The sequence below is a fragment of the Tachypleus tridentatus genome, chromosome 1, assembly GCF_004210375.1.
Source record: "Tachypleus tridentatus isolate NWPU-2018 chromosome 1, ASM421037v1, whole genome shotgun sequence".
NCBI lineage: Eukaryota > Metazoa > Arthropoda > Merostomata > Xiphosura > Limulidae > Tachypleus > Tachypleus tridentatus.
Genome location: NC_134825.1, coordinates 173,680,906 through 173,693,841, shown reverse-complemented (window position 1 = coordinate 173,693,841; position 12,936 = coordinate 173,680,906). Strand labels below are relative to the sequence as shown.

Here is a 12,936-nt window from a genome sequence, read left to right as displayed (position 1 = left end):
CCATCTGGCATCGTTGGGATCATCTGTTTGTATTCTGAGATCATCCATCTGGCATCGTTTGGATTATCTGTTTGTATTCTGAGATCATCCATCTGGCATCGTTGGGATCATCTGTTTGTATTCTGAGATCATCCATCTGGCATCGTTGGGATCATCTGTTTGTATTATGGGATCATCCATCTGGCATCGTTAGGATTATTTGTTTGTATTATGAGATCATCCATTTGGCATCCTTGGGATCATCTATTTGTATTCTGAGATCATCCATTTGGCATCCTTGGGATCATCTGTTTGTATTCTGAGATCATCCATTTGGCATCATTGAGATCATTTGTTTGTATTTTGTGATCATCCATCTGGCATCATTGGGATCATCTGTTTGTATTCTGAGATCATCCATCTGGCACCATTGGGATTATCTGTTTCTATTCATTGTGTACTTATATTTAGTAATCTTTTAAACTGTTTTATGGCTTTGGTAACTAAGGATAATTACAAAATTAATTATATAATTACTTATTTGTAAAGTATATGATAAAAGAAAATATGATTTTGTTAAAAGGTTATCTTAAGTTTTTGGTGACATTGTTGAAAATAAGCCTGTAATTTAAGTCAAGTTTTCTATAATTACTAACTTTATATTGTGTAACAGTACTGTTGATGAAAGTTATATGTAATAAAAAGTTCAACTGGTTTTCAATTTTCAACTTAGGCCTTGGGATGTGTGCTGTTTCTATTAGCCTTTCGAGTACATCCATTTGAAGATTCTGCAAAGTTACGTATTATAAATGGCAAATACACCATTCCAGAAAATGATAGTGATTATAAAGTTCTTCATAATCTAATACGTAAGTCCTTAGGTTTATTTTAATAAATGAAAAAATTAGCTTTGTGAGTGTTATTGTTAAATTTCTGTACAAATATTCATAGGTTTTGTTTTTACTTGAAATTAACAGTTGAATTTTACTGCTATGGTAATGTTATATAGTGTTTGTGTGTGTGTGTGTGTTGTTTTTTTTTATCTTGAATTGTTTACCCATTATATATACTCTTCAAAACAAATGCAAAAGGGATATTTTTGTTATTTTAAAGAGAAATATATGTAATAACATTACAAGCTCAGAGTATGTGATGTTACACGTGTTAAGACACTGATTGTCAGACCAAAATGACAATAAAAGTTGTGCACTTTGAAAACGTAGGAAAACATTGGATTTTTCGCCAAAACGCATGCATGTCCAATAAATTTGTTTGAGAGATCTGCATGTTCTGCAAGTGCAACATGTGCAAAATCCCTATAAAAGTGACGGGTTCTCGGTTTCCATACCTCAGTGTTAAGCCACCGACATGCAATACAGTTACGCCAAGACTGACTGAAGCACAACGCCATTGGTCGCTTGGAAGCAGGCGAATCTCGATCAGATGTTGCCAGAGCTGTGAATGTCCACCCAAGCACCATCATAAGGCTATGGAATCGTCACCAACAACATGGATCAACTCGTGACTGTCCACGATCTGGCAGAGCTCTTGTGACCACGCCCGCACAAGATCGCAACATCCGGTTACATCACTTTCGGGATAGGACCATCACTGCGACATCTACTGCCTCAACCATACCAGGGCTGCGTAGGATTTCCGATCAGACCGTACGCAACTGTTTATGAGATTCTTAGGCTTTATGTGCAACCCATCATGGTGAACGTCAACGATGTTTTTCAACATGAAAATGCCCGTCCTCACACAGCCCGACTCACCACTGTCTTCTTGAGACACCACAACATCAACGTTCTTCCCTGGCCCTCCAGATCACCAGATTTAAGCCCCATCGAAAATCTTTGGGACGAGTTTGACCGACGTCTGCGACGGCGACAACCTCAACCGCAGACTCTACCTCAGCTTGCAGCAGCTTTGCAGGCTGAGTGGACAGCCATTCCACAGGATATGATTCGTCATTTCATCGTTTCCATGGGCAGGAGATGCCAAACAGTTATTGATGCTCACGGGGGGCATACTCATTATTGACGTTGAGTGACGTTAAACTTCAACTAGTGAGCGTGGACTTCGCCTTTGCAGACTTTGGATGTTTAGCAGTGAATGTGCAAAGTTTCACACGTCACACAGAACTATCTGGAATAAACTTAACAATGTGTCTCATATTTTGCCTTTTGCGTTTCTTTTTTTGAAGAGTATATTTGAATGTTGTTTATAAAGAAAATCAAGTGAAAATATCTATTTGCCAGACAGGTGATGTCATATACCATTGATTATGTGTTGTTTCAAGTTCTGGATTTCTTCCTCTTGTTGCTTCTGAAACTTTTGTTTTGAAACCTTGCTAAGCTATCATTGCTAACAGCAAAATAGGATGTTATAGTTTCTTAAATTATTCCTGATTATCTGATGTAAGGCTAGCAAACTTAGTGATGGACCACAAGATATTTTTAATGTACTGTTAGATAGATTTGAGATTTGTTTATGCCTCTACGATATTGTGTTTGTATATGGGTGAATGCATGCATATTTTCAATTGCTTCATGTAACTGCTTTTACCTTCCTTTCATCAATTATGAAGTAACACATAGGGTTGTCATGTTTAAGAGTTATATTAATTACTATGTCATAGCTGGTGTTTCTGGAACAAACACCATTAACAATAGTTTATCTAAAGTCCATAGGAACAGGAACATTTCTAGAATATAATGATGTGCAATATCCACATCTATAACACTTGTTTATATAAGGCCTTTACGGATGGAGGCATTCTTAGACCTTCATAGCATTGAGTGTCCATAGCAGTTATTGTTTGTCCAAAGGCTGTAGAGATCAGAACATCACCACATGATCTATTGTATTTTTTGTTTTGACTTTACAAACTATTTGAGATATGTGGTGTATTATCTATTGCTAAAAAGGTTAAAGTGAAGAAGATTGTTATGTCATGTTACACATCTAAAGAGTTAAGGTGAGGATGGTTATATTGTGTTATGTTACACATGTAAAGAGCTAATATGAGGAGGGTTATGCTGTCATATTACACATTTAAAGATTTAAGGTGAGGAAAGGTTTTATTGTGTTATGTTACACATTTAGTTAGGGGAGAAAGGTTGTATTGGTTTCACATGTGAAGAGTTAATGTGAGGAAGGTTATTATGTTGTGTTATGTTTTAAAATTTAAGTTAAGGCAGGTTATGTTGTGTCATGTTACACATCTAAAGAGTTAAGGCAAGGAAGGTTATGTTGTGTCATGTTGTACATTTTTTCTGAATAAAAAAGACACCATATCAAATGTTTTAATTTGTGGTTTTTGTTAAATTGCATTTTGCCTAAATAGCATAGTCATTTATACACTCAGATGAGAGTCCAGCAGATAGTAGAAATAGACAGTAGTTTGGAGAGAATGCTAGGTAATAATTATTCTTTGAGGTACATTGTAGCATGGAAATATAAACAGGTATTTGAAGTAACATGCAAATATAGAAATTGTGTATTTACAGAAACAAGTAATTCAGATTTAAGACAATGGGTGATGCAGTCTGACATATGACATTTAACATGTAACATCAAGGACAACAAGGGCCAATTTAGTTTGTCTAGGCTATCCCATCCAGTAAATTAACTACACATAAAAAAACTCAAAGCTAGTCCTTAATTAAATATTTTATTAAACTTTTCCATAAACTCCTTTGAATTCACTGTTGTCTATCATGTGACCATAATCTGTTCGAAAGACGAATCATCCTGATAGAAAATTAGCCTGTCTAAACTGCCGAAACACACAATTGTGTCTTCTTGTCTCACCATTAGAAAAATACAAAGTATATACGATATCAGTTCCCTTAACAATCTTATACTCTGACATCAGATTCCTTTAAACTCTCAAAATTGCAGAGATTTTAACCTGTTCTCATATGACAGCCTTTCCATCCCATGTATCATTCTCATCGATCTGGCAGTACGTCAGTTGGGCCTTATGATGTCCACTGTGATATGCTGCACCATCTATCTCCTAATTCTCTTGCTATTCTTCTGATTGTTTTTTGCCAGATCTGGCAGGAGAATGCTTTTCCTGATGCCTGGCTCCAGGCTATTGTCCTACCTTTTTCTAAGCCTGGGAAGGATCCCAAGATTCCTTGAAACTACTCTCCAATTGCTTTGATAAGCTGTCTCTGTAAGACCTTAGAGAGGATAGTTAATGCTCATCTTGTTTGGTTCCTCGAATCAACCAACCACCTCTTGCCCATCGAGTGTGGGTTCTGATGACAGCCCTCCACCGTGGACCACCTGATTTGAATTGAAATGTCAATCAGAGAAGCTTTTCTCAAATGACAACATATTGTATCAATATTCTTTGACATTGAGAAGGCTTATGATACAACATGGAGGTATGGTGTGTTGCAAGACCTCCATATATGTGGGTTATGTGGCCATTTGGCCATTTTTATTAATTTTTTAACGGACAGGAGATTCCAAGTTTGTTTGGATTTGACACTTTCCTGCTCTTTTCTACAGGAACTTGGAGTCCCTTAGAGCTGTGTTTTGAGTGTCATGCTTTTCAGTGTAAAGATTAATGCCATCACTGAACAACTCCCTCTCACTTGCAAATGGGCTGTATGTCAACAACTTTCACATCTCATGTCAGAACCTTGTCCTTAAAGATGCTGGACTGCACTGTCTTTACTATATGCTTCAAAACTTCATTTCTTACCATAGCATCCCACGTAGGGTTACATTTTTCTTCCTCGGTGGATCATACTTTTTCAGAACGGATGATCTGCCATTGCTCCTTTTGGCCTTCGTATCCAGGCTCAGTTGGATGAATTGGGTCTGTCCGTAGATAACATTGCTGTATCCACTGGTCAGTCCATTCCACCATGGCTTCTTACAGTTCCCAAATGTGGCCTATCTTTAAGTTATCTGAGAAAAGCAGATGCTCCCAATTGGAAATACTGTCTGTTATTTGCTGAACATCTTTTGAACCATCCTTCCATTCCTATTTATACAGATGGTTCAAAATCAGGTGACTGTGTGGGCTCTGCCATGGTTTGTTGTGGTTCGGTGGTTGTGCACAGAATCCCCTCTACAGCATCTGTGTTCACTGCTGAACTGTATACCATTTCTCTTGCCCTGGATCACACAGGAGCTAAGCAGTACTTAAACTGCACTATTTACACTGACTTGCTTAGTTTTCTACTGGTCCTGGAATCCCTTCACGTTAATTCACACCCTGTTCTTGCCAATATTTCAAAACTGACTGGTCCATTTCTCTTTAACATCTACTTTTATTCAATTTTTCTGGATACCGGGCCACGTTGGTATTTGAGGGAATGAGCTCACTGACACTCCAGCTAAATCTATCTGCTCTGGCACTGTACCTGTTCCATACATGGACTGTGGTCCTGTAATCAAGGCTTGGCTCTGTGTTAGCTGGCAGTAGACTTACAGTGAACAACATGAAAGCAAGATTTTGTAAATAAAACCCTGTATTGGACTTTGGCCGTCTTGCTTCTGTAAGGATCGGAAGGAGGAAGTTCTAACTAGATTATGCATTGGTCACAGTTTCTTAACTCATTGTTTTCTTTTATCTGAAACTGATGCACCAGTGTGTAGTTTATGTAACACTCAGATCACAATAAGGCACATTTTACTTTCTTGCTGTCATTATGACTTTCAATGAGGGTACCATTTTAAACATGTTCTGTCCCAAGGTTTATCTGTAACATTGGGCAGTGTTATTGGTGATGGTGACACAATCCTTCTTGATAAAGTTTTTAGTTTTTTAAAGGCCATTAGTCTTTTTAATGTTATTTATGTTTTTTAATTTATACATTAGACCTTGTTTAATGTGATTCCCTTTTAAGAATCACAGTTCATTTAGTTCAATTTGAAATTAGAAAATGGCTGTAACATCAAATAAGTTGAAACCAGGACTAGAAAGGTCAACTTCAGGTGATTAATGCTGCTGTTTGAACTACCCGTTAGTCATCTTGGTGAGTTATTATTATAATTTTGCTACACGTCTTTTAAAACCTTTTTATTACTTTTCTTTTTGAAAATGGCTATTTCGTCAAATAAGTCGGAACCAGGACTGGAAAAGCCAACTTCAGGTGACTGATGGTGGTTTTTGTACTTAACTCGCCAGGAAGACTAACATGTATGATTATTACAGTCACGCTGCAGAAAGTCCTTTACAACTTGAATTACTATAGTTTTTGTCTTGATGTTGTAGACTAGATGTAAACATTGGTTTTATGCTATTTGTTGTTTTTAAACTTTGTTTTGTTTTACCTTAATTTCCTTTTATGAATTTTACTAAATTTACTTTTTACTGAATGTTTGGCACAAATAGCCTATCTGCTTTGTGCCATAAAACACTAAATCAACTCACCAACCAATTCTTTGTGTAGCATCTGAAAGTGTGCAATGTGTACAAACAAATCAAGTACCTTGTAATACTTCTTTGTGTGGTGTGCAATGTGTACAAACAAATCAAGTACCTTGTAATACTTCTTTGTGTGGTGTGCAATGTGTACAAACAAATCAAGTACCTTGTAATACTTCTTTGTGGTGTGCAATGTGTACAAACAAATCAAGTACCTTGTAATACTTCTTTGTGTGGTGTGCAATGTGTACAAACAAATCAAGTACCTTGTAATACTTCTTTGTGTGGTGTGCAATGTGTACAAACAAATCAAGTACCTTGTAATACTTCTTTGTGTGGTGTGCAATGTGTACAAACAAATCAAGTACCTTGTAATACTTCTTTGTGTGGTGTGCAATGTGTACAAACAAATCAAGTACCTTGTAATACTTCTTTGTGTGCATGTCAGATGTTAGTGAGTTACATTCAATGTTTAATTAAACTAATCTCTTACCATGGTATTCAAGTAAACTTGGCATAAAAAAGGAAGTTGGAAATCAGTGTTTTAATATTACATAAATTTTAGGTTATTAATTTTATTATGCAGTATTAAATAATTCACTCCACATTTTGTGAAGATACACCTGCTGTGTCAGAGCTGCATATTACTTTGTGGTGTAGTATTTTAAACAGTACAGTTTGTATTAACACTTTCCAACTGTCATAATGTTTTCTATTTTTCATAATACTTTTAGGTGCAATGCTGCAGATCAATCCAGATGATAGACCTACAATTGAACTTGTGATAGAACAGCTATTAGAAATAGCAGAAACTAGACAGATAAACCTTCAAGAGCCATTAAGACTAGGACAACCTATGGGAGAAAGCAATCCTGCTAGTCCAGGTTACAAAATAATTATATTAATTATTCATCAGGAACAATGAAGTTTCTACTAAGCATCTAATTATTCTGCATCTTTATTATTTATTAGAATTTTGTTTGAAGGTTTAAGGTATTAATGTTTACATGTGTTAAAGTTTGTGTACTCTTGTTTGAGAGTCTGTGGATTAGTTTGTTTATGCAAGATATAAAAAAGTTCAAGATATTTCTAGACCATATGTATGGTCCACAAGACTTATAATTTTGATCATTGCCATTTCAGCCCACGTTGGTCAGGGTAGGAAGTGTAGTACTGAACGTAATAATACACCAACCCCTCCACCTCCTACTAACCAAAGCCAAGCTTATTCCCAGAACTCTAACCAGGTAGCTGCAGGTAGTGGAATTCTTACTTCCATACGAGGAGGTGCTGGAAGTCTATTTAAAAACATTAGAGATACTTCTACACGGGTAATCCAAACTGTTCAACAGTAAGTCTTATGAAGAATGTAGTAGTTGTAACTCAGAAGCTGAGGTTGTTGTTGATGTTAAGCATTCATTCATACCTTTTGATATGTTAAATGTTTTTTAATGTTTAATAAATATTCCTCTAATTGTTCATTTTGTTTTAGTATGCATATAAAAATATTACTTTGTTTTTTTTATTATACCTGTGGTATAGCAACTCATATAGTGGCTCAGAGTTCCAGTACAAACACTTAGCTCATAGCTCTGTCATCTATTAACCAATTTGAGATTTAATTACAGTTTTGGACTTTTTATTGATGTATTTGACCATGCTCAAGACCTCACAGGTTAATTTAAGAGAATTTCAATTTGAGGGTAGGCTGGTACAAATCTTAAACAATAAAATTGGATTGGGTGTACCCACACTTAGTGTTTATGGTTCATAAAAACTATAACTAACAAAAAGGAAAAACAGGTTTCATAGATTAGTTTATTCTAATATTGGCTAAAATAATTCCTAATGTTGTGACTATTAACGTATTGAAATTTTGATCAAACTGTATTTTACATCCATCCTTCTGAATCATTACAGAACAATACATCCAGTTGTTGATCATGTTGTATTTTACATCTTTCAGAACCATTACAGAATAATATATCCAGCTGTTGATCTTACTGTATTTTACATCTTTCAGAACCATTACAGAATGATGTGTCAAGCTGTTGATCATGTTGTATGTTATATCTTTCAGAACCATTAGAGAATGATGTATCCGGCTGTTGATCATGCTGTATTTTATATCTTTCAGAACCATTCCAAATGATGTATCCGGCTGTTGATCATGCTGTATTTTACATCTATTAAAAACATTAGAGAATGATGTGTCAAGCTGTTGATCATGTTGTATGTTACATCTTTTAGAACCATTAGAGAATGATGTGTCAAGCTGTTGATCATGTTGTATGTTACATCTTTCAGAACCATTAGAGAATGATGTGTCAAGCTGTTGATCATGTTGTATGTTACATCTTTCAGAACCATTAGAGAATGATGTGTTCAGCTGTTGATCATGTTGTATGTTACATCTTTCAGAACCATTAGAGAATGATGTGTTCAGCTGTTGATCATGTTGTATGTTACATGTTTCAGAACCATTAGAGAATGATGTGTTCAGCTGTTGATCATGTTGTATGTTACATCTTTCAGAACCATTAGAGAATGATGTGTTCAGCTGTTGATCATGTTGTATGTTACATCTTTCAGAACCATTAGAGAATGATGTGTCAAGCTGTTGATCATGTTGTATGTTACATCTTTCAGAACCATTAGAGAATGATGTGTTCAGCTGTTGATCATGTTGTATGTTACATGTTTCAGAACCATTCCAAATGATGTATCCGGCTGTTGATCATGCTGTATTTTACATCTATTAAAAACATTAGAGAATGATGAGTCAAGCTGTTGATCATGTTGTATGTTACATCTTTTAGAACCATTAGAGAATGATGTGTCAAGCTGTTGATCATGTTGTATGTTACATCTTTCAGAACCATTAGAGAATGATGTGTCAAGCTGTTGATCATGTTGTATGTTACATCTTTCAGAACCATTAGAGAATGATGTGTCAAGCTGTTGATCATGTTGTATGTTACATCTTTCAGAACCATTAGAGAATGATGTGTTCAGCTGTTGATCATGTTGTATGTTACATCTTTCAGAACCATTAGAGAATGATGTGTTCAGCTGTTGATCATGTTGTATGTTACATCTTTCAGAACCATTAGAGAATGATGTGTTCAGCTGTTGATCATGTTGTATGTTACATGTTTCAGAACCATTAGAGAATGATGTGTTCAGCTGTTGATCATGTTGTATGTTACATCTTTCAGAACCATTAGAGAATGATGTGTCAAGCTGTTGATCATGTTGTATGTTACATCTTTCAGAACCATTAGAGAATGATGTGTTCAGCTGTTGATCATGTTGTATGTTACATCTTTCAGAACCATTAGAGAATGATGTGTTCAGCTGTTGATCATGTTGTATGTTACATGTTTCAGAACCATTAGAGAATGATGTGTTCAGCTGTTGATCATGTTGTATGTTACATCTTTCAGAACCATTAGAGAATGATGTGTCAAGCTGTTGATCATGTTGTATGTTACATCTTTTAGAACCATTAGAGAATGATGTGTCAAGCTGTTGATCATGTTGTATGTTACATCTTTCAGAACCATTAGAGAATGATGTGTCAAGCTGTTGATCATGTTGTATGTTACATCTTTCAGAACCATTAGAGAATGATGTGTCAAGCTGTTGATCATGTTGTATGTTACATCTTTCAGAACCATTAGAGAATGATGTGTCAAGCTGTTGATCATGTTGTATGTTACATCTTTCAGAACCATTAGAGAATGATGTCAAGCTGTTGATCATGTTGTATGTTACATCTTTCAGAACCATTAGAGAATGATGTGTTCAGCTGTTGATCATGTTGTATGTTACATCTTTCAGAACCATTAGAGAATGATGTGTCCAGCTGTTGATAATGCTGTATTTTACATCTTTCAGAACCATTACAAAGACAGACTTGGATTTTAGTTATGTCACTACAAGAATAGCAGGTATAACAAGACTTTGTTAATAGTTTTCACAGATGATATTCTGTTATGTTTTTCATTAATTAAGTAGTATCTGAAGTATTTATTTAGGCCTCTATTTAACTGTATTCAAGTATTATAATTTTTGGTAGTTAAATACATTTAACTTGTGTAGAAAAGTTTAGTTTCAGTTTGTATAGGACCTTCATGATTCATAATCACATTTCTTGTTAAGTTTGTGTATTAGTACATTTCCTCAGTTTTTTAAACACATCTAAACTCACATGAGTTTGAATAAATATATTAGAATATTTAAATCTCTTTACATCTAGATGTATACCTAAGGATTTTTTCTGTCTTGAAACTTCTTGTGTGTTCTTATTAATTGTAAAATGATGCTTCAAAAATCTTTGATATTTTCACTGAAGTTTTAGAGATCACTTTCACATATTAATGTTATCACTTTCGCTTAACTTTTTATTTTTATTTGGTGAAAATTCTCAACACAAACTGCATAAGATATTTGCTTTAATTATATTTAATTGCTAGGAACTATTTAATGGCTCATGTGATCTGTTTACTAGTTTTTCTCAATTATTTACTGATTTTTGTGACCTATTTACGGGTTCCTATAAATTATTTTCTGGTTCATATGATCTGGTTTAACTAATACCTCTAGTTTATGTATTAGTCCATATCTTTCTGTTTCTGCTTCACAATTTTAACACTTTTCTTCAAATTTGTTTTATTAATACTTAAAGCTTAGCCACCTAGTGGGTCATAGGTTAGGTCATTAATGTCACACCTTGTTCCTCTTGTAGTTATGTCGTACCCAGCCGAAGGATTAGAGTCAACTTACCGAAACCACATAGAAGATGTTCGAGGATTTCTTGATGCAAGGCATCGTAATCATTATGCAATTTACAATGTGTCTGGTCGAGCGTACACTTCAGTGAAGTTTGAATCCAAAGTAACCCAAGTGGGTTGGCATGCTAGAAAAGCACCTCTTTTCACAGTATTAGTTTCTTTGTGTAGAAATATGCTCTGGTGGCTTCAACAATATCCTAAAAATATATGTGTAGTCCATTGTATGGTAAGTCAATTACTCTAGTTAGAACACATTGGCTTTGCTAGTTTTAATATAGCTTTAGAGTTTTTTTTAACTTAGATTATAATTAACAGTAATTTCTAGTGATCATTATTTGAAAATATAACTGGTGATAGTATACTAACATAATACACTATTTCAGTTTGAAATATAGTAGATTCTTGTGGTACTCCTAATGTAGCTTTCCTACTTGAGTATAATGTTTTAAGACTAGATTCAGTACTTCTAAAATTTGAAGAGTAAAGTATCATTTTATTAATTCCTGTTTCTTAACTTCTTTTTTCATAGTTTACATTTAAGACATTTTTTCCCTCTGTTTCTTCATCACCTTTCAACATATTGACCAAAAGAGCAATTATATGTGAGGTTCTTTACTTTTAAAATTAATTATAATTTTGATGTTTATTTTAAGGCTTAAAGAGCAGTAGTATGTGAAATTATATACTTCTAAAGTTAATTGTAATTCTGAAATCTGAATTTTAATATTTATTTCAAGGCTGAAAGAGCAATTGTATGTGAAATTATATACTCCTAAAGTTAATTGTAATTCTGAAACCTGAATTTTGTGAATTTGTGATAAAGTTGTTTATTTAAAGTTTGGATGTAATTATAAAAGGTTGTGACATGTGTACTGTTACTTCCACCTGTACACACTGAATCAAGGATAGGATTGATATACTGATTGGAATGATGCAAAATAATAGGGTTTGAAATGTTCCGTGACATGTCCAAACTTTACTAATTAAAATTTATGATTTTTGATGTCTACCAGATTTAATGTTATCCAGAAGATGACCTAAGAAAGTCAAAAATTGTTCTGTTCCTTATTTTAATTAAAGTTTTAATACCCGTACCAGCTGTCTTGAAAATACAGCTTGTAGATTCAACTATTTTAAATGTGGAGTTTTACATATACAGTGGAACCCCTCAGATTCAGTCACCCCTTGAAAGCAGTCAATCAATCAGTCCCTTTTTTGTTTACATAATCCCTAATTATGTACAGTGGAATCCCTCTAATCAGGCCAGTTTGTCTCAGTCCCAAAGGTGGCTGCTTTAGAGGGGTTCCACTGTATGTAAGAAAGGACATAGAATGCTGTAAAACTTGAAGTTGCCACATGTGAAATATATGAATGTAAAAAGAGACAAGTAATCAAATTGTGCAATGGTCACAAGATTCACGACCTATCAGTATTCTTATTCTTTATTAGTAGGTCAGAAATTTTTTGTTAGAAAATTAGGCAGATATATTTATGATGTCAATATGTTATCTTTTAACAGTTAACCTGAGATTGTTCGTAAAGTTTAACACAGTAGTGTAAACAAAACTTAGGAAAGCTATAGATTTAAAATTAAGTATATTTTTCTAACTTGTGAGAACTGTTGGATGTTAGTGATGTGAAAAAATTACATTTTATGATTAAAATATATATTTAGAATATTAAATATTTATGCATAGATATTATTTGGTAGGAATATTTTAGTTATTTGTATGTTATACAAGTACATATAGTCAAATTATAATG

General features: G+C 34.3%; 1 protein-coding gene across 2 annotated transcripts in view; it reads left to right on the top strand.

Moving 5' to 3' along the window:
• The window catches only part of LOC143230448 (cyclin-G-associated kinase-like), a 65,407-nt gene that overhangs the window by 15,938 nt on the left and 36,533 nt on the right, over window positions 1–12,936 (top strand). For both annotated transcript variants that reach the window (XM_076464028.1, XM_076464036.1), the window contains 5 exons: window positions 713–848; window positions 7,111–7,260; window positions 7,520–7,727; window positions 10,277–10,329; window positions 11,127–11,398. In XM_076464028.1, coding sequence (XP_076320143.1) covers window positions 713–848; window positions 7,111–7,260; window positions 7,520–7,727; window positions 10,277–10,329; window positions 11,127–11,398 — 819 coding nt within the window. The remainder of the gene's footprint in view (window positions 1–712; window positions 849–7,110; window positions 7,261–7,519; window positions 7,728–10,276; window positions 10,330–11,126; window positions 11,399–12,936) is intronic.